The sequence below is a fragment of the Vidua macroura genome, chromosome 1 (genome assembly GCF_024509145.1).
Source record: "Vidua macroura isolate BioBank_ID:100142 chromosome 1, ASM2450914v1, whole genome shotgun sequence".
In the NCBI taxonomy this organism is placed as follows: domain Eukaryota; kingdom Metazoa; phylum Chordata; class Aves; order Passeriformes; family Viduidae; genus Vidua; species Vidua macroura.
Window position 1 is genome coordinate 49,563,119 of NC_071571.1, and position 22,934 is coordinate 49,586,052.

The 22,934-nt window shown below is 39.6% G+C and overlaps 1 protein-coding gene across 1 annotated transcript in view; it reads left to right on the forward strand.

The window, feature by feature from the left end:
- The first annotated feature begins 7,519 nt into the window (after window positions 1–7,519).
- The window catches only part of SUSD5 (sushi domain containing 5), a 42,452-nt gene continuing 27,037 nt past the window's right edge, over window positions 7,520–22,934 (forward strand). Inside the window, exons 1-2 of the mRNA XM_053981166.1 lie at window positions 7,520–7,667; window positions 16,320–16,497. Coding sequence (XP_053837141.1) covers window positions 7,574–7,667; window positions 16,320–16,497 — 272 coding nt within the window. The 5' untranslated portion in view covers window positions 7,520–7,573. The remainder of the gene's footprint in view (window positions 7,668–16,319; window positions 16,498–22,934) is intronic.

The window sequence follows — 22,934 nt, forward strand, 5'->3', positions numbered from 1 at the left end:
TTCCTGACACAAAATGAAGGATGCTTTGAAAGGGAGAAGATGCAAGGTGATGCTCCCAAAGTGAACCCTAATTATTGTAAAACTGATGGCAGGTAGGTCTGCTGATATAAGTTGCTTGGGTGTTTGACACACACCCCCACGCCCACATATCTCACCAGAAGACCTGAGTGTCACCATGAGATTCAGAGGCCGAAATGTTGGAGGAAATATGCAAAAAAGATGCAGGAGAAGAGATTGAAAGGAACCTGATAAACATATTTTTTGAAAATATGGAGGTGGGGAATTGAGAAAACAGAAATTAGGCTTCCCTAACCTAAGAGCAAAAGACCTTGATAATTTTCGTTCTATCCTCTTCTCCGTGCTTCAATTCTCCAAAGTCCCACAGTAGCTTGGAAATATCTGCAGCTGCATGAGCTTTTCTAATCTACTCTCTGTTATACTAACTCTTCCAATGATCTTTACGTATCACTCAGAAGCCTTATGCTCCCAAATGCTCTCTTCCATGCTTCTCAAGTACCTGCATATATTGGAAAGATCATGGAGAGGTGTGAAAGAGGTCTGACCTGAAAGCATGCTGTGTGGAAAAAGGGAAGATGGGGACTGGGAAAGGTTATTTTCTTCCAAGTACAAATGAGGAGCTATGATGAGAAAGACTCAACATTCTTCAGCATTTCCCTGTTATTTATTGTCTTACCAAAAATAAAGTAAGTGATCTTAGTAATGGCATGCTTGGCTTGTGCAAGGAGGGAAGGCATTTCAAATATTGATATCAACAGCCTTGCTCTCAACTCTCTGTACTCAGTTCTGCAGGGTTAGGAAACGTGACAACTTTATCCTAACTGTTACAGCGCGTTTGAGCAATGCCATTTTCCCCAAGTGGAATTAGGAAAACACAGCACTTTAGAGCCTGCATAAAACTGTACTTAAAAATACTACTGGCTTAGCGCAAAGCACTATCACAAGTTCTTGTATAAAGTTTGCAAACTGCAAAGCGTCCAGGCCAAAACTCACATTTCCTGACTGTACCATGGCTGGTTACTGCGACAGTCTTCCATAAAAACCCTCTGCTTCAGCAGAGCCCTGTCCTCCCTTTGGCTCAGCTGTTCCTTTCACTGGGACCTTTAATTCCAGGCAATGAGGTGAAAACCTTTGCTCAACACAGCACTTGAGGTCACACCCCCAGCAGCCAAGAACCTGTGGGGTGGATCAGAGCCACAGGTTGAGCCACTTAAACGTGCAATAAATAGAGGTTAGTTGAACTGGCTGGTGCTGTAAAATGCTGGGGGTTAGGCAGGCTGTGTTTAAATGATTAGAAATAGACTGGTGACCCACCCCCAAGAGGCACAAAAAATGTCAAGTCACTTTAGTCAGCCTATAAGTTTTTGGCTGTTTAATGTTTGACCAGTCAGCTTTTGAACACCAGCCATGGCTCTGTGACACAACACCCTGTGTCATACACAGCACTAGAGGGCAGAGCTAACACCTGACGACAAATTAGGGTGCCTTAAGATCCAGGGAACATACCTTAGAATGCAGCTAAACGAACTCCTAGGAAATAGCTGGACAGGGAAGCTGAAACACAAAAGTCAAAATATTAGGTGACTGGTAAAATAAATGACAAATTAATTGCCATGATGGAAGCATGACAAACACTACAAACACTTACATATTCCCCACAGCTGGTTGGGAGCATTTGCAGCTCTGATGGACTCCTTCTTCCATATTTGCAGGGATCTGTTTGCAAATGGATGGACTGGACCTGTCCCTTTGAAAACCAAAGTGGAGATGCTGGAGCACAGTTCTGCAAGGGGAAGGAAACTCCATGTGCTGTGTGCCAAGGAGGTGGCAACTTTGCTGGGGCCAAAGTCCTCCTGCCACTGGCCCTGTAGTATTCCTGGGTCTCCATGCAGTGCAGCTCACAGGATGTTGAAGGCACTTAAAATGGGAGTGGATGGAGATGGTGTGAGGTCTTGTGCTAAATACTGAAGGTCAGCTCTTGTGTGTTGGTCCCTGTTGGCCCTGTGTGAGCAGGGGATGCAGCACAGCACCTGCTGATGCAGATACAGGTGCTAGTGCAGGCAGCCTGCTTTGGAGGTGACTCAGCATTAGTGAGACCACAGGAAGGGACTGTCTTTTATCTGGTTGTTGTCCTGGGACCATGAGAAGATGAGCCACATTCCATACTTGCTCATACCACGCCATATATCCACAGTGTGAGGCATTCAGCAGCTATAGACTGGGGAGATGAAGGCAGCATTGAATTTAATTGCTCTCTCTCATCTTACTGCAGATCATGGCTAGTGAAGGTTGGAGAGTGTGAGAAACTGGATGAAATAATTAAATGGGAGTGTTTTGTCTGCAGGCTCAGCATAGAAATCTAGGCAAGGTATTAGATTCTTATCCACCTATTTACAGATGCCCACGGAGAACAAAGATAAACCATTTGGGTAAAATTACATCATTTTCTACACTGCTACATAACTTTCACCCTTTAAACTGATGCAAGGCTTTAAAAGAAGAAAAAAGTAAAACTTACCACACTCCCCCAGACAAATAACACCAACCAAGAGCAGCCAAAAGTTTGGTTTACCTATGTTTGTCAGAAAAAATAATTGAATTAATTTTGTATATCACTAATATTGCAGCTGCTATTTTATGACCAGATATCTTCATTCTTTTCTTGAGACTGCTCAGTCTCCAAGAAATGAAGTGTGATTTTTACAGTTTACATGGCAGTGATTTATATGAGGGTCATGGCCTGTCACATGACAATACCTGACCCCACATAGCATGATGTAAGTGTAAGAATCACACTCTTTCTTAGGGTCAGCAGCTCCATGACACAGATCCCTGTGTTCAACCCACCACCCAGAAAGTGGGGGAAATATGTCTTTTCCTTTTTAAAAAAAAAATTCTCCTTTTTTGTCAGCTCCCTGAATTACTTTCAGGTAGTTCTGTACATTTCTACTTTTTCATTTAATTAGGTGCAAACACTCTGTATAAATAAAATAAAAAGTTCTCTGCAGCTAGTAGACTGTTGCAGACTGCCAGACACTGAAAAATGTTTGTCTGTGTTGCCATTGCCTAATAATTCACATTTTATAAACAAAGAGATCTTTCTCTCCCACTTTTTTTCTCTCACATTTCCAGTTAGCTTTTGGGGGTTAGAAGCTTGGATACAGCTGCAGAAAAAGTTTGGATCCCAGTATACAGTAGGTGTACTATCCATAGAAATAATAGGTGTACAGTACTACCAAGGTTCCCTGCCTGCCTTTCAGTCACACAGACTCCATATCCTTTCGGAGATGTCATTGCAGTGCTTGTATGTAAATGCTATATAATCTGTTAAGTATTTCAGATCCCTTTACATGGTCCTTGGGAAGCCAAGTCATAATTCTTTATGTCCTTTTTCCATCAGGGGCACAAGGCGTAGACTTCCCCCATTACAATGATATGATACTATGAAAGTATCTATAAAGAACTTGTGTTGATTCACTAAGAGCATATCAGAACGGTGTGTAAAGTTGGTTATCTCTGTTCATATGTGAAGAGAGGCTGTACAGGCTTACAAGTTGCTGCAGCACAAAGCTGCAGAACCCAAATCCTCTTGGTTTCCACAGTCCCCCAGTATCTACAGAGAGCCATTGTCAACATGTCTGGCCCATAGGAAACCAGTTATTTGGTTGCATTTATATATGGATAACTGGTATCTGAAAGTTGGGAAAAGGGAACTCATACCTGGGTGTGGTATCACTGCAAATAGTTATAGAGTTATCCTAGAGGGCCATAATTCTGTGTAGATGCTGCAACTGAGTGTAGGGCACTGAGAAAACTGTATGCCACAGTTATTTGTGAATTTAGCTCCTTTCAACTTCAGCTCAAGACAGGACTTCAGAACTTCAGACTGTATTATAAATTCTAGTAATCGTGCTGGTTAGAGCAATTTAGTTGCCACCTTGCCCTCTTTCTGGATCTCTTTCTTAAAAAGAAAGTAGTGAAAATTTAGGATGATAAGTAAACCTGAAGCCTGTATCCCATTTAAATTCAGTTCTTCAAGCTAAATTGTGCAGATCATCAACATCTATTAAAGTTATGCTATTCTGCAGAGAATCAAGTTAAACAGAATCTCACGCTTTAGTGATGGAGGAGAGAGGTATCTTTTTCTGAACAGAAACTTTATTTTTATTGTGCTTTCTTCTGATATGAAAAGTGACCACTCCTATGACTTTCCAGCATTCTTTCTTCAAAGACCAGTTTCTTGGCCAGCTGCAGCACTTTAACAAATCTCTCAACATCTACCCAGCTTGGCTTGAGATAGCAAATATTTCAGAGTGCCTATTGCTCAAGACTTTAGGACCCTACTCCTTATCTTGAAAAGGCTCAAGATCATGTGTTAGAATCTGCAGAATTGGAGCAATGTTTACAGTATATAAATTTTGAGTGGCAGAAAGTAAATATTCCTAGTAGCAAATATGAAGAGACCAAATATAATTTATTTACAGTATATATTAATATACTGTAAATAAATGTGTTGCTGTTTGCAAATGTGTCTTTATTCACTTTCATTTCTTTCAGGTGTTTTATTTAGTCTTAACAATCCACTCTAACTTGAATGACATATTCCAGATGTAAATGTGCACAGATGCTGTTCAGGTTGTAGATGTCTAAACCTTTATTGTGTGCCTCACAGCACACAGGTGTCTTGTGTGTATTCATTCATATATGTATGTACATGCTTTAGAACCCAGTGTTTTCCTGTGTCTTACTCGCTGCATAAAAGTTTGCACACAATGAAACTCTGTTTTATAAAATATCCCCATTGGCATCTTCACTGCTCCCAAGGCAGGCACGATCTATCAGCGGTGTAAAGCTGCAGGCACAATTAATCTTTTGCAATCTGTCATAATACATTGTATTTTATACACTGAATAGTCTGACTGATGTGTTACTATAGTGCCATGAATGCCAGAGCAAAAGGTTATATCTGTTTCTAAGCATCTTAACTTACGGATCTCATTTTGAGATTTTGGTTCCAAGAAGGATTTAATTCTAAAAGCAGGATTTTTTTTTCCTTGATTAATGTTGATTTCAATGCAAAACCATGCATATCTTCTAAGTATAAAACCTACTCTGCTGAGCTTTATAAAAATCTTCCAAAATACACTAAGACCAGGAATTTTTGCTGGAATATAAGACTGGAAGGACAACTGTTTGGCAGTGAAATACTTACCTTCCAGGAATTCATAACTGGTAAATATCCTTACCTTTCCACACTTACAGACTTCCTTTACAGTTGAGATGGGATGGCAGGAAGAAGCCAGGTCATTTACAAATTGTTCATGCCTTCAAAAGGGAACAGATCTTGTGGTCTTGTGGTAATTCTTTAAAATCAGTAAGATGTTCTACTCAAGAATACAAGCTGAGATTTTCCAAGACAGAAGCCAGAGTGGCAACATGCCTTTACTTATATCAACACAAGGAAATGAGCCAATTATAGCAAAACTAACCCAATAGACCTTAGGAATTTTAGATGGAAATCCAGAAGATACTGCCCTTTCCTCTACCTGCTTTGGCTAAACTCATGAGGACAGCAAAGGGCCAACAAAGTCATCATCCCTATGACAAGTGTCGGGGAAACCTGGAGCTATTGCTGTGGTAATGGTAGGTCTCTGTTAATGTCTGTGAGTCTTGCTGTAATTACTTACTCAGTTTCTAGAATCTCTTTGCTGTCTTACTAAAAGTGTCCACCACTTTTTAGAGTAGGGGTGGAACAATTGGTGTATGAGGGGGTTAAAACTGCATTTTATGCCTTTAGTTATGTTGCTAGTAAAAGAAACATAAACTCAATGCATGTTACAATTTTCTGAGTTAGGCTGGCAAGGCAATGCAAAACAAAAAAAAAATCAACAAAAAAAAAAAAAAAAAACCCAACAAAAAACCCAAAACAAAAACAAAAACCCCCAAAAAACAAACAAAACCAAAACTAAAACCAAAACCAAAACAAAAACAAAACAACAACCCTGCTGTCCTTCCTATTCTCTGGATAAACAGAAAATTCAAAGCTACCTAAAACCTATCTGCAAGTTTTCAGCCTGTAGATTCATATGCCAGTTATAGGTATACAGGAGAGGAAGAAGGCTACAATTCTTTTTAAGTCAACAGGATCGGAGCATCATCTTCCCAAATTCATCAAATGTAGGTGTTTTTAAAACTTCTACTGCTATGGTGTTACTTGCTTCCTTGAATTTCTCATTCAGGAGTTCCTGAGCTTGAGTCATTTTTGTGAGACCAAAACCAACACTGCACAAGTTCATCATTCTCACACTATGCCTGTAGCTGCCTACCAGCCCCTTGCCTTGTAGGACACCAGGGGTTCTGGCAGTGAGAAGGGTGAGCTCCTTATTTCTGCTTCTTGTAGCTCATAGTTTCTTGCCAGACTGAACATTTCTGCCCAGCTTCAAATTTCTAAGGGAAAAAATTTTAAGAAGCTGAAATAAAAGCAAAATAGGATGGGAATATGAAAACAACATTTCTGAGCCTTGCTGAGTTCCAACAGCAACACAAAACTATTCCATTTATATATTTAGCTAAATAAATCCTGGCATCACCATTAGTATGTTTCCTCTCATTGTGGGGGTTTCTTTTGACTTGTGTTGGGACCAATATAAGACAAATGAGAATGAGGGACAGATGTCAGTTCTGTAAGTGCTAGTGCGAACTGGAAGCTCCCTTCATCAGCTGCCTTCAGAGTGTTCAAACCTGATCAACACCATTCATGGGGAGCAGGAGTACCGACAGAGACCACCAGCTGATGGACCCCAGCTTCAACCCACAGTTCCTCATGCCCATACCAAAGCTGGAATCTGAAATAACAGGATTAATCCATCCCGGTGCTGCTCTTCAGGGAGGCTTGGTCGCCAGAGTCCAATGCCTTTTGGCACTTCTCCTCAGCCCTCACCTGAGCACCATCACTCTCACTGCAGCAGGCATTGACCTCAGCAAGGCACTGCTGGTTCATTTTGCGTTGTGGAGAGGAAAACACTCCCCACGCCTGCACCCATCCCTCTGGAGATGCACAGATAAGCCCACAAACTCACCGTGTACCAGCACCAGCTATGGAGCTGCCCTTCTCCTCTCAGACAGGGATTACTGCTGCTCGTCGCTTGTCCTTCCCCCCTTCTCTCTCCCTCCTGGCTTTTGCATTTCCTCCACCGTGATCCATTAGGTATTTACCGGCAGGATAATGTGACTTTTCACACCAGTTCTCTGTGCGCGCTGCCCTGCAGACTGGGCTGGATAAAGCCTCTCCTCAGCCCCAGCTGGCTGGACATCTCCCCCCCCCCCCCCAGCTTCCCCTCCCCTTCACACTAGCCAAGCCAAGGATTCCTCTCTCCCTCCCTCTTTCTTTTTCCACCCCTCCCGCCTTCAGTGCAAACCCAAGACGCAGGATCCTGCCGACGGAAAGTGCTCCTTGAAATCATCACCGCGGACCCCGCTAGGAAAGTGCAGAGAAGGCGAGAGAAAAAGCCTCGGCAGCCAACCTCCTGCAGCTGAGGGCTTTGCAAGCAGGGCAATGGCTCCAGGCTCTCAGAGATTCTCTCTCACCTTTCTCCAGGGCATGGGATCTGTCTTCTTCTTACTTCAGATCATCTCTGTTCAGGCTGATGGTGAGTCTCCCATTCAGTTTGGGCTGGGTTGCTATGGCTGGAATGAGGGCTGTATGTTGAAATGTGTTATTGCAAAAAGAAAAAGAAAATAACAAACAAAAAACAAAGCCAACTGCTGCTTTTTTTTTTTTTTTTTTTTTTTTTAATAAGAAGCTTAAATACATGCCCCGGTTTGCATTAGGAAACTTCTGATTCAGAGCTTTTTGAGACTTTACAAATATCCTGGGGTTAAGCAGAGAAAGGAAATAAGATCCCAGAAGGCTAAGAAAGGCTAAGATTATTTTATTACAACAAAATGACAGGATAGTGAACTTTTCCAGAGGAAATAAGAATAATGAAACAAAGCCAGAACACAACTAAGAAGACTCAGTTATATTTTAGGAGACCTCTCCTTATAATTCAAAGTACCTTTTCTCCAAAGGACTTTCTGATCTCCCCACTTCAGATGTGTCACTTTATATGGGTAGGTACTTGAGGAAGGGAATCCAAGAAGTGAAAGACTTTGATAACCTCTTCTGTTCAGTGCCACACACGCTGAAAATGACTTTGCACATGAGCTTCATCTGCACTTCACTGCTGAGGGATGTGATCAGGACATGGATTTGGCTGAAGCACCAGCTACCAGTTACTCTGAAATGGGACTTTTTACTCACCAATGGTGATCCTGAAAAGCTGCATCCCTTGAAAGTTTCTAGTAGCCTAATGCCCTTTTAATGATTCAGCTTGTGATAATGATGACCAACTTGTCTAAACCAGAACACTTACTTTTGAAACAACTGTATGTTTTCCTGGGACAGCAATACTGAATGGTCACATTTTTCCACTTTCACAGCTGAGACAGATTTATGCCCAATCTCAGGATTTTTTAATTCCAGTACCCTAATCCTTTACCATTGATGTTTGCTGCATTATTCCAGAGAACAGAACTTAAACATTATAGGGCAATAAAAATCTCTTCTTGTTTGTTCTCACAGTATTTTTCCTGTTTAACTTAAATTTCTTTCAGTTGATGACAAAGTATGGCAAAGGAAAAGGAGAAAATTATTCTTGCCTGTATGTTTCTACAGCTTTGAGTAGAATGTATAAATGTATACCATTTATACAACAGAACCCTTTCTTGTAAAGTTTAAGAGAGTTACATTTCATTAAGCATAAAGGAAAATAAATGTGTCAGACAACTGCATGATGTTGCAGTAGGCAAAACCCTGATTGTGTTTTTAGGATGTACTCCTTCCTTAGCAAAATGCCTTCGAAATGAGAAGAGGGGGGAAAAGCGTATCCATGAAAAAGGACTCTTCACAGAACTTAAGGACACAGGGCAGGAATAATAATTTCCCTTGCTAAGAATGCTTCACCTGAATATCCCCTTGTTTTTTCAGGGGCACATTCCAATTTTTATCATTTCCATAAAATTAACAAAACTAACTTTTTGATTCCTAAACAGGCATCTACTAAAAGAGAAAGGGAAAAAAAAGTTGGAGATCATTTTAAGGTAGAGGTCATGACAGATTTTAATTGTCATTCAACAGTTTGTCAAATTTACTTCATATGTGGTAAAACATTTATAGTATGAAAGGGCAGAATATCTGAAGTACTTTACAGTTGTCAAGCATTATTATAAAAATGTGGTTTGCAATTTTATTTAAATTTTAGGTAGCATTGTGAAAGATGTGTAAGTCTGCTATTAACTTGATTTCAGTGGGTTCTCCTAATACTAATATTTGAGCAAACAACTTTAACGCTGTCTTATAAGCCATCTGGGTTAAAACAGGAAAAAAAAACACTGTATGTCAGCTTTAAAATTTACTGCTATGTATTTAAGAAGATCTGAGAGTATGAAACAGGATTAATACTTTCTTTTATAGCAGATTCTGGTCTGATCCAGTCAGAAACCACCTTCTCATTTTTTAAGGTATGGGTCAAAATATAGGTTCTAGTTTCTAGTACATGTAAATGTCACTTAAATGCCAATGGGCCATTCTGAGTGACACATACGTTTTTGTGTATTTGTCATTTTTAACTGAAGGTATCTGACTGTGTTGCAAACTGCTAAAGGGATTTTGAATATGTCTTGTAAAAAACCTGTGAAATTCAGACTGGCCCCTGTTACAGTCAAACTTCTGAAACTGGTTGCAATGTATTTCTGTAAGGAAGACTTTCACTATATTATATCACACAAAAATAATGACAGAGAGTAGGCAACAAAACTGACAGCCATTGAGGTCTGGTGAAGGTGTAAAACTTCAGAGCTTAATTGATCTCTTTTGGCCATTATTTACTGTGGCACATGTTGCTGTAGCACAAATAGGCTGCAGAAATACCTAGGCGAATGCAGAAATAAAATATAGCTCCGTTTTGCTTTGCCACTTTTTTTTCCCAATTGAAATGTGCTTCATCAAAGCTGTTCAGGTCCGGGTCAGATGGACAGAAGACTCCCCAGGGGCTTGTTCATGCTCTGAGGTACCATGGTGTGCCACTGCCAATGCAGTTACTGGAGAATAATATGTGTTATTGTGACAGTTCTCAATTGTATCAGTGCAAATTCAGGGAGTTTAAATTGTTTTCTATTTGCACTGGAACTGGAGAACAAGGATGCAGCTTCCTGAATCCTGCACAGGAGTTGCCTCCACTTTTTTTGCCTCCCGCTTTTGTTTTTTACAAGGTTCCTAAAATATCCACACATATGAACTATAGTTTTCTGCAGAGTACTTGCTCTGAGACAGAGCATGAGAGGAGAGGGTGATGGCGGTTCATCTACCGTACTGTAGCAGTCAGAGGCCCTGCAAGGCCTCCATGGCGGTCACTAGCCTAAGATAAGAAATGCAGAGTCATGATGAGTGGAACAGAGCTACCCCTCTTCCGCACATCAGACCCCTGTTATCTCTCTGTAAGGCTATAGGTCGTATTCTCCTCGACCTCAGCCATAGGTCAAATGCTGATCCCTCAATAGCCTATATAAACCCATACCTTTGCCCAGTTCAGACGGAAGAGCTGTCACTGGAACCCTTTGCAGAAGCTGCCAATAAAGACATCTCCGCAGAACTCCACACAGCCTTCACCTCTCTCCTTCCCTGCATCTGCTGAGGCATTTTGCGAGCACAGAGCTGAAATCACTAAGAGCTGAAATCACTCCACAAGTGCTCGCAAGGTAGCCAGCGGCTCAGAGCTAGCCGGAGGGCCCAGGCAGGCTGCGCCTCATCAGCACAGTGCTATCCGGGACACCTACAGCGGTTGCTGCCCCGGGGGCCAGACGGACCCCGGGGAGCACCAAGCTGCAATACCGTACTGAGACACTCCTGAAATAAAAGATGTGCTAATCTCAAAGCTTTACTAATTGTGCCAAATTGGAGCTGGTCTGTTGGCTAAATTTGGATTACATTAAGTGCTATTGGTCAAGCCAGTCATCAGCAGTGTCCATGTATAGTGCAGAGGTTGCAGGTGAAAGGATCCAGAGTCTATGAAGCTGGGCACAAATAGGATCTGAGAGACATGCCTCTAACTACAAACTGATGATGTCAAAAGTAGGAAAATCCCTCTAGTAACATATTTAATTTGGCTTGTTTTGCATCCTTTTTTTTTTTTTTTAAGTAAAGGAAAAAATGTATGTTTTTTTCCTTCTGCTCTCTCTAGATGCTCACATTTCAGTAGCAGGTGTCTACACATTTCATTCTCCTGCTTGCAAAAACCCACACATTTTTGCGTGAACAAGTCCAACTATTTGATACTAAAGTGTCCAGTAAAATCAAAATTTAGGATCAAGCTGGGTTTAGCTGATGGGGAACTAAAAGATGACATCTTGATTTTGCTGTTTTTCTGATGATGCAATATTTTTTTAATTGAATAAGACATCATTCACTGTTGTTTCTCACAGAAATAAACTCCACATTCGTGAACGCTAATTAAGACAAATCTCTGTCTGCAATTGTAGAGTTACTGGATCTTCCACCTTTACACTTAAAATCAAGATACATTGTTACACATATCCATAGAAACGAAAATTCAATTTCTCTCGAAGTATGGAAGTGACTTTTCCTTCCTCTGCTCTCTTTTACCTCAATTTGAAATTTTTAACATTCAAGTAAAAATATAATGGACTCCACTTTTGCACATCTTTCATCAAATTTGTTTGGTTCAAACTGATTAAGTTTTATTCTTTGAAATAGGAAGTGTCATGTCGTGAGGTCAGCACACTGGGCATGCCTTTTAAAGTGCTTTCATTTTATATTGTTTTTGAGGGATGGTCTTACTTTAAGGTATATTTGACTATGCAGTTTTATATTACTTCTTCAAGCATGATGCAAATCCTGCTGAAGACATGGAGAAATTTGAATTCATTTCAGTGGGTTTTGAACTGTGCCTATGCACCTCAGAAGAACTTCTTGTTGTATCTGTTACTGTAAGATAATAAATCAGCCAAACTCTTTTCTTGATAACCAGTAGAATTCTGTTAAACCCACTGATCTTCTGTAAAATATGAAGAAACAGCTTTTAGACTGGTTTTATTTTTGAAGAAATCTTTTTTTGCACTTCCATATATCTGATTGTAGATGTCTCTAAAGTCTTAAAAGCATTATGAGGATCAGTTGTTAGAAGCTGAGTTTAGCAAAATTTGGAGCTGGAAATAAGGTGGAGTAAGAGTAATGAATCATTGGAACAATTTCCTATAAAGTGTGCTGTAAATTCTCCATTGCTTGGAGGCATTGAATCATGACTAGATGCATGTTGTTCAACCATGAATTTTTGGACTTGATGGTGGAATTACAAGGGGAAATCTACAGTCTAGTTAGGCAGGAATTGAACAAGGGGATAAAAATGATTCCTAGGATCCCTGAGATCTACATCTTTGTGGGTATGTTTCCAATCAGAACACAGTGGGGTACTCTTAAGTAAAAACTATATTAATCTATTGCAAAAAAATTGCTAAAACATTGTCAATATATCAAAATAGAATTAATATTCTGTGACAATAGTGATCAGATAATGGTAGGGGCTAGCAATCTAATATAGGCTAGTTATTAAAGAGGACATCTCTTTTGTTTCAAGCATGAATTTTTTATGTGAACTGTGAATCCTGCTGACAAATAGCAGTTGGAAGAATGATGTCTTATTATTTGTGCCTCATCATTGAAGTTAAAAGCCTTATCAATTGTTTCAAATGGGAATCTAAAAGAATCTTACTGTGAGAAGGATCTTTTTCATTCTGAACCTGATAAACTCAACATGTTCAGTACGTGTCATGAGAAATACTACTTTGCATGGATTTTTAACTTGATCTTTAAATCAAAGGGACTTGCTTTCTTTAGGAAAGCTTCAGAAAAGTGTGTAGAGTTTTGGTAACAAATTTCCACCCCCCTGTGGAGGTGGAAGCCTTATGGGAAACAAATGTTACAGGGCAGAAATGAAGTGACAGAGTTGAAAGGGAGCTCAGACAAGGTGGCTGCTCAAAGGTAGCACAACCAAAGGCATACTACATTCCTCATGTAGACATGGTCCTTCATCCTGTGTCTTATGGAAATACAGAACAGTCTCACATTTCAAACAGAATGACAACACATCTCTTGATACTGTCTCAGAGATAAGACTAATTTCAACTACCCCAATATAAAAAAAATTGACTATGTCATCAAGTATGAGAGACAATCCTTTTTTAAGAAACATTTCATTACAAATAGGACTGATAAAAATGTTACAAATAATGGCCAGGACCCTTAGATTCCCTTAGATTGAAAATGATACCACTTTCGAGATTAAAAGTGAGAAAAATTCAATACATGCATATCTTGAGTATGTTAGCCATGACACTGTAAGCTGCAGAATTCAGTGTTGCAGTCTTTTTTGTTTAGGGGGATTTCTTCTTTTCATGTGGTTTTGTGTTTTTCCTGTTACCTTGCTAGCATATCTCCTGTATTTTTTTCCTGTCAATGCCCCTCAGTAGTGTGACATATCTCAGGATATTGAGGATCCAGTTATTCCATTGGTCAAGCATCTGATCAATGAACCTTACTCACTATTACATTTTCTAAGTAATAAATTAGACAAAACCAGAGGGCATACCTTGAAAACTGGGCAGATAGCCACAGAATTTCTAAAACTTTGAAGAAAATACACAGGTTGGTCTGATAAACATATTGGCCTTCTTTACTCACTTCTAACCAAATTCTGTCTGACTAGAATTTCCTATGAAGTTGTTCACTGTAACTTCCAAACCAGTAAGTCTTTCCTAGCTCACCTTATAGTTCACTTGTTTATATAATTTGACCATCCCAGATACCTTTTTAAAGGACAAGACACTGTTTTGACAGAATCTTCATAGGTTCTAGTAAAAAGTTAGTATATCTTAAGTACTAGCAAACAACATAACAGTAGTTAAAGGAAGATGTCTCTGTAGATGTACTGTCTTGGATAGGCTAAACTCCTCTAAAAATGTAACTCTTGCTTACTGGTAAAATGATTAAATCATTAACTAATTGTATCTAGATGGAACTCAAAGCTTGACCCTTTTCCTTTCTTTAAGGCTCCTAACTGAAATACTAATAGCTGGAAAATAAGGGTTACGCCATGTTAAAATAACATTCACAATTTAAGTCAGATGTTATGCAAACTTGCCCTATATGTCTTTGACGATGTACCTCAACCCTAAGAGTCTAATGGTGAAATGTAGAATGTGGACAAGCTTTTAGTTGGGACAGAGCCTTGTAAATAATTACATTTAATCTCTGTTTTCCTTTAGGAGCAAAAGTTGTTTTGCCACTTAAGAATGGCTGTTCAAAACCATCATCTCTCTCTCTGTAATGTCTCTCTCCCTAGGTCGTGCACACTTCACTGTGCCTGTCGAGGCTTTGGAAAAAGGAGCTACATTAGTGTGATGTGCATTATTTGGGACATGGTGTAAAGAATCCTGATGTTTGTGTACTCAGGGGTGTAGAGGCTTGCTGCTTTCACTACTTTGTGTTAAAGCCCCCATTATAATTACAGTTAATGGTTTTGATTACGGTGGAGAATCCAAAGACAATGTAACCTGTAACCTAGTGGTTACCACACTCCCCGGTGTTTCTGGTTGTATTCCTTGGTCAACAACTGGTTAACATCCTTAGGAAAATCACTCTGGGTACTCTGAATTTCTGTTCCTTCTCATAGGTGCTTGTCCTGCTTATTTAAATTGCCATTTTCCCACGTGTGGATAGCTTCCTGCTGTGCAAATGTAGAATTCCCACCAAAGTAGGAATTTTCATTAGGACCCATCTACCCTTGTTAGCTAATGTAAACATAAATTACATGTTTACTTGAGAGAAACTATGTTTTTGATGTAAGGACTGTGATTCTTCTAGCGGGTGTAGTTGTGCACAGGTGAGAACAGAAAGCTGTTGGGGGTGGACCTACCCGGTATAAATTCCCTGTATTTGGGATTAGAATCAGATTTACCAGTTTGTTGAAAGAGCGTGTGGTGAGAGTGGCACTTGGTACAGAACCAGGCTGAATCAGTCTTGCACGAGGAGTTCCCACTACTGGTCAATATCTCCTATGAGTGTGAAGCTGGCCATATAATGAACACTTGGTGTGTGCTGGAAGTTATGCATTCATATAATCACTACCACTAATCCACTTTGGAAATAAGACATAAATAAGAGTTTCCAGGCATTTACAGAATGAGCAGTGCTTAAAAATTTTCTTCCTGCAACTGCAAGCAATCTCAGTCCGTACCTTTGAAATCTAGAAGGTATTCTGAGGGATGTTATCAAGAGAAAAAATAAGTTATGGCAACTTAAATGTCAGCTGCAAAGTGTCTCATTGTTTATTTCTTTTACTGGAGCACCCAGCTAACATGTTTATTCCATAATCCAGTAACTCAAACTTCAGTGCCAAAACCCCAACTGACATGTTCCCAGTTGCCAAAACCTCTAACTTGCACCCTTTCAACTCTCCTGGTATTAGATAAATTAAAGAAAAATAAACTGAACAGAAAATAAAAATAACATGAAAAAATGTTATGCTAAATATGTTCTCATGCTCATTCAAAAAAAAAAAAAAAAATAAAAAGCCTTCCATTAATAAAACAATTCTGTCTATCTTTTCAAAAAGACATGATAATGAAGCCATCTGCATTTAGACACCAGATGTCATAGAATGACATAATTTTGATTTTAGAAGGTAAATATAAATCTATTTCTGATGCGGAAGACAGGGCTGCAATACTGGCTTTAAGGCATGTGCTTACTTTATGGATGCAGCTGTTATAGAGTAACTGTAAAATGTTTAGTAATGGATTCCAGCATTAGTAGCCTACAGGAGCTGTTCTTTGTGATTTTGACTTTGTATGTGCATATGAGAGAGTATCATGCTTTATCTCTCCAGATCTTAAGCACAGACCCACAGAGGCAAGACAAGCTTCCCCTCTGAGATAGGAATGACTAGTGGCTTTGCCATTCTTGCTTTTCCTGTGGTGGACAAAATTAAAAGAAAAGCTAACACAAGGATACTTACAGTCCTGATTAAATTAGGCTTTCAAAAAAAAAAAAAAAAAAAAGGTGGGCCATTAAAATAAACTTAGTAAAAGCATGAAGGCTTTATTTGGTGATAATTTGCAATATTTCTGTTGAATATGTATTGAATACAATTCCATGATAGATGACATGTCCTTTCTTGGTGTTGCAGGGAAAGTGTTTGCACTTGAGTCCAAGAACAACTCTCAGGGTCTGGATTTAGCCAAAGCTGAGAAAGCTTGTGTTGACCTGAGTGCTCGCTTAGCAACTGCAGAAGAACTGAAAAGGGCTGTTCTGGACTGCTCTTTTGCTGGCTGCACCACAGGATGGCTCGCCAGCGGCTCTGCTGGGTAAGGACAACAGCATAGCACTTTCTGGGAAGTATGAATGATGGTTGTCAAGCAAGTTTTCCACCTTGACTAAGATTCACTGAAAAACACTGGCCACAATTCAATCACCATTACATACAGCTAAATTGGCCACTGTCCCTCAAGAATTCATTTTTTACAGCTAATATTGCAGATACACAAGTATTCATCAGTCTCACATTATGATTTCACAGATTTGACACAATTTCCTCTTCTTCTTTCCCGCTGAATTACATCATCATGGCTCCTGTTCCCCTGGCCAATAGTGGGGTGCTGAGCCCTAAAGAGCCTTGCAGGACACATCCTTGCTGATGACACGGTACTGGAGTTGGTGTCAGTGCTCCCACTGATTCTGTTATTCTCCAGTCCTTCAGAAGCTCAGCAAACAAAACTTCTCATGGGGAACCACGTGTCTGTCTAAGATATCAATGCATGGCTGAGCAGATAATAGGCATGTTCAAAAAGGCACAGATGCACTTAGATATGATAACCCACATGTGCTAGAAAGTTTGTTGAGAAAGCCCACCAGGGAACTGACATTGTCCCTCAATGTGTTTGAGGTAGCTTGGATGACTTGACATGGCACTAGGCTGAGCTTTTCCTTGCTTGAAGCCTTGCCTTGTTGCCTCTGTAGAGACTAATTTGAAGCAGGAATGTAAATGGAGCTGTTGAGGGAATGTCTGATGTCACTGAAGCTGGGACCATATAGGAATTGCCCAGAAGGAGTATATCAAATCTATTTTCAATGTTCAAAGGGGATAAAGCTTTGTTTTATGGAAAAAAAGTTTCCAAACTTTAGCATATTATTAGATTTTGTGGCAGTTAACAGTCTTCTTACTTAACCAGTAAGCATTGGTGTTTCTGTATTTTTAGTAATAAAATTTCCAAAGGACAGAAAATTATTACTATTAATGAAATATTATATTTAAACAATTTCAAGGAAAAGCAGCCATTTTATCTGATTTTTTTTTTTTCCAGGTGAAAAAATTGTTTGAAAATTTATTTGTATGTACTTCTGGTCATTAAAAAAAAAAAATCCAGAAATGTCTCAGGATAAAACACAGTGATCTAAACCCCAAAAATCTTTTTCCCAAGACAGTTGCTGAGATGTCGTGCAGGCTAACTAGCCAGGAAAACTTTATAACTGTAAGAAGTCCATGGCAAAGTTGTTGTACAGGGACTTTTATAAAAACCTCTGTATTCTGGAAGTAAGGAATGATGATGGGTAGGAGAAGAAATCATGGCTTTTTTTATCTAAGCAAATCCACTAGTTAGTCCAGTGAGATCCTCAATTAATTGCTATGGGCACTGGAGCTGTGACTATTAATAGATCAGCTGTAGACTGAATATCTTCACTATCAAAATTGTGATAAAAATACGGTGATAAAAATACAGTGATAAAAATACTTCGTAAGCATGGGAAGGAAATGAAGACTTTTCATCCCTTCTAACTTGCTGTACTCCATTCCCCCAGTAAACCTGTCCTTATTATGGAAGTCTCTAAAGTATTTATCAGAAAGAACCTTGTGGGGGCACATCAGTACACCATTGTTGTGCAGTCACCACATCTGACCTTCACTGGAAAGCTTCACCAGAGAGAAAAGTTCTTCAGAGCTGGAATTTTATACTCTGGGGCTATTTTACCCATGGCTGGGCAAGCACCAGAAAGTATGTTACTTGGTTCGTTGAACTGGGTATTTTTGGCTCTGGGGAAAAATAGGAATTGTATACTGCCTAAAAGGGCTAATCTGTTTTAACTGTAAGTTAATGCAGCTCTGGAGAAAAAACTGAGCAGTTGAGTGCAAAGAGTGCAAATGGGACAAAGTCGTTTGTTTAAGTTGAACAAGTTCAGCTCCAATATAGAGATTTACAGAGAAATTTAGATGAAAGGGTAAAATGATGCCAAAAGGAGTTCAATGATAATACATGCAGGAGGAACATGCAATCTACTTCAAAATATCTTTACAGGGTCTGATTTACCTCTGTCAGGCCAGGAAAGATATGAGGACATTGCTATGGACAGCACAAAGAAAACCTCTGTCAGACTGCAGCTGTAATAACAACAGACAAACAAACAAACAAACAACCAAGCAAACAAAGAAGTTGCTAGAGTGTTCATGGAATGGGATGAAGACTATAAAGAAATATATATGTGTAGGTCAGTGTAATAGCCTCCTTTGGAATACTATATGTATTGTTACTGTATCTTGGGAAAGGTACTAAAAGTGTCCCAAAAAAGGGCTCAACAATTATTAAAGTAATGGAAAATCTATTAACAAGGGACTCCAATTATTTTACTAAATTAGTTATTTATTTTTTAAAATGTACCGATTCAATACTTTGGGCATTTACTTGATAACTGGAAACATGACAGCAGGGATAAAGGATAGCTGGTATGTAGTAAATCCTCTCCACATCATTTGATATAACCTAGAGAAAGGAAAACAGGCTTCACAGCATGCCCACAAGTTAGAGAAGTATGGAAAATTATTTCCAAAATAAAGGACTCTTTGCTGGGCACACCTTGTGTATTTATCCTGATGAACCTCCACATTTTTGAATGATAGGTGACCTCCCCACATCTGCCAGGTCCAAAACTGTTCAGGACTTTATAAGCTGGACCTAAAACCTTGGAAAACTCCCAGAAGCTAACTGGCATCAAATGCAAATCACAGAGCTTTAGTCGAATACTCTCCCATATCCTCTTGGACTGTGTACATCAGAAAGGAGATGAATAGGAGGGAGCATGATAGAAGTTCTTAATTTCAGGAAGAATGAGGTTTGGTTGATTTATTTCGTGCCTGGAAGGTATCCCAATCTTTCCCCTGAGGAAAAATGGATTAGACATTGGCAGTAGAAGTAAACACAAACAAATGATGTGATTGAAGTCATTACAGTGTTGCAGATTTTCTGACATTCTTCAGCCCTCCTTTCACCACTTAGATTTAAAACTGAATAAGACGTCTAGCAGACATGCAAGGACTTTTCCACTGCTTGATCCATTCTCCAGGTTTTGCACAAGTCTGTGATTTGTTAACTTCTGATGACTATTTATGGTTTTAGTGAGTAATTATAATCTCACTTCTGGTAAATATATCCATCACCGTTGATTATTTTGTCTATATTATTTTTACAGCCAAATCATAGCCTGGAAACCTGTGGGAGTTTCTCCTGTTATGGTAGAAGCACATCACAGAGCCAGTGTGAGCATGTTTATACTGCCTGCTCTCTGGCCTATACCTCTTCCATGGGCAAAGAGGAGCATTTGGACTAAAGAGCCAGTCCAGTTTGGGTGACTGTCAAATTTCTGATGACCCTCATGTAAATGCAGATCATCCATATTTAAATATGCCCACTTCATTCCCTGCAAACTGGGCTAGTCCAAGCAGCAGGTCTTGATGAATATGATTCATTTCAACTGATGCAGAATGGAAATTGCTTAAACAAATAGATCCCTGCCAGCAAATCCAAAGACACAATAAACTGGGTGGTTTTGTGGTTTGAGCAGCCTGAAACAGAACTTCTTTCACAGGAATATGGGGATGTTCTTGTCTTGCCCTTGCAGTTGTTCAGGCCAACCGAATTCAGGGTTCAGGGCTCTTCACACAGACATGTTCCTGGCAGTCCAGAGGCTTGGGAACTTTTTGAGAAGAGCCACTGACAAGTAGGTAAGGATAACTTCTCCCAGCAAGCCAGAAGTAAGCCATTTACAAGTCAGTCCTGACATGTGTAACTTGTAAAGCATTACACATTGTTACATTTCAGGAAATGAAATGTCGTTAGGCAAGTCTCATTTGTCAGATGAGCCCTAATAGCTATTTATACTAAAAATGACACTCTTATGACTTACTTGCATGTCAGACATGTGAGTCAGTAAAACCATCAAGTGATCTGCCAGAATATAAATGAAAAAAAGGTGGCAGAGTCTCTGAAAGGTTCTCACTGCTATCTTTTTAATTCAGATGTCACCCTAGAAAACTTTGTATTGAGTCTTCCAGCACTGGTCAGCATGTCCTGTAGAGTCTTGACTTCTTTTCTCAGGTTTTTGAAAATTGGGAAGTGAACATGACACAATTGGTATTAGTATCAACCCTGTGCAAACAGCTATTTATTTTAGAAATTGTTAAACATCCTCAACTCCTTGCATAAACATCCTCATAGCAAATTCACTAATTTCCAGTGCTTTTGTAGGATGGAAAAGATGAAGCTGTCCTATTCCCTATCCTGTTCCTTATTTGCCTGCAAAGAGATGGAGCCACGTATCTTTTCTATAACAGCTTTGAAGCTCTGCATAAAATTTTTCTTCTGAGAGCCTTCCTGCAGGGTTGTCAACCTCTTCCTTTGTGTGAAATTGCCCTGGGCTGGTTCCTACCCAGTCCCTGGAGAATTTATTCCAGAGGGGATAAGTCTGGAGTGAGCAAGCAGAGTCAGCTAGAATAAGCTCTCCTGTGAGAGTCAGAAGACAGGGTTTCTTTTCTTGGCTGACCACAGACCAGGTGTTTGTTACTAGGAAAATTACTTCGTCTCTATTTTTCCTTCCTTTTGTTAGCTCTTTGGGTTTTGCACTGACTGCTTTTAAATGTTTCTACAGTGTCAAACACAACAGGGCCCTCACTGCAGATTACACCAGTGGGAAATGTAATAATAAGACTCAAATATGGCATTTCACAAGACTACCTACTTCTTTTTCTGCCTACTGTGTGGGACTTGCCCAGTACCTGGCGGTATGGTAATAAAAGCACATTTCCTGGGAAAGAAAAAAAGCAATAACCAAGGAATGAAATAAAGGGTCAGTTGCTAACCTTTGCCAGTCCTCTCATTTGTATTTATAAAGCCTTGGGCTTGTGGGTCCCTTGAAATTCATCCAGGTATGCATGCTAAAACAGGCACACTCTTCTTTGCAGAGAAGCAGTTCTGGTGATAAGTGGCTTTGTCAAACTCTTGGTTTTATTTCAAGGCTGTGCTCTGCTGACTGGTGATAATGCACATGAATTTGCTCCCAGACATATATTTGAGGCAGGTCAAGTAATTCCCTTCAAGAGAAAAATCCAGACATAACTGACAGGACATGGTCCAATTCAAAATGCTGAAGTTGCTTATGAAATTGTCTGAGGAGGTTTTGGACTACAGAATGCCTTCATGTCACAAATTCCAGTCCCACAGCTCACAGCTCATGTCATGCTCTCCTAGAAGATGACTTTTTCTTCTTGCTGCTTCTTGTCAATCATCTCAGTAAGTCTCATGCAAGGTAAAAACAAAGTAATTGTGTTTCAGGTATAAGGATTTCTACATAAAGCTCAGTCAAGAAACTTGAATTTAGGAAAAGGGCATGGCCAGTTTACTCCAAGGGGTGATGTCACTGAGCAACGTAGACACGAGTCACTTTCCATCACCTTTGGGAGAAGCAAATAGTTTCTTAGCACAACTTGGGACAACAGCATGGACAAAGTATGACAGCTATTTTTCTTGTGAAAGAGACAGCCCAATAATTGAATAACATTTTAGAAAATGTACTTTTTTGAGGAAAAGCACTGCACAAAAGAAAATGCATTTTTTTTAATGCATTTTTCTAGGACAAGCACCCAAACCACCATCTGCTGAACTGTAGCATCACCGTCCTCAGAGCTGCCATTTACTAAGTGACATATGACTCTCGCTTTTAAATTGTATTTTTACTGGAAGGTTTTTTGTAATGAACTCTGAGGGATTTAGCAAAACTTTAGCAAGCTTTGGCACAAAAGGCATGGGTTTGCTAGAGAAATTAATTAATGCCAGAAGGTTAGAAATCATTCCTAAGACCAAAGAAAATCACAATATTGAACAGGAAGGCAAGCCTGACTATAGAGATGGAGTAACAGAAATGGGGTGCAATGCAACAGTATTTTATGAAGGCTAAGAGGAATTTCTGTCTTAAACCAGCCAGAAATGCACAGCAGGAGAAAGAGCTGGGTATAGTCACAGAACACAGGATGGCAGTGGAACTGTTGTAAAGTGAAATAACTCACGTAAAATTTGTGAGAAAAATAAATGTGATCATCCTAAAAGACATCCAGCAGCAATTCCAGAGGAGAGAGGGCAGTACTGAAGAGCTTGAATGAGGCACCAGTGAGACCCCACCTGCAATAGCGTAGTGCAATTTTTCGCATCCAAGCTCAGGAGGTCTGGGCTCAGACTAGGATTAGACAAAAAAGCATCTCTCTTATTAAAAGGCGATCATTAAAAGGTGATCATTTATTTATCTGAACAAATGAAGACAGAAATGGGATATACTTATTCTTTGCAAATGCACAAGAGGTGCTAATACCAGGATTTTAACTTGCCAGATAGTTCTAATGAGGTTGATTTTCTACTTTTCAAAAGAAGTTCACATATTTTGCCTTTTTTTTAGAATCACTGTAATGCTTTGTTGCATCTGAAAG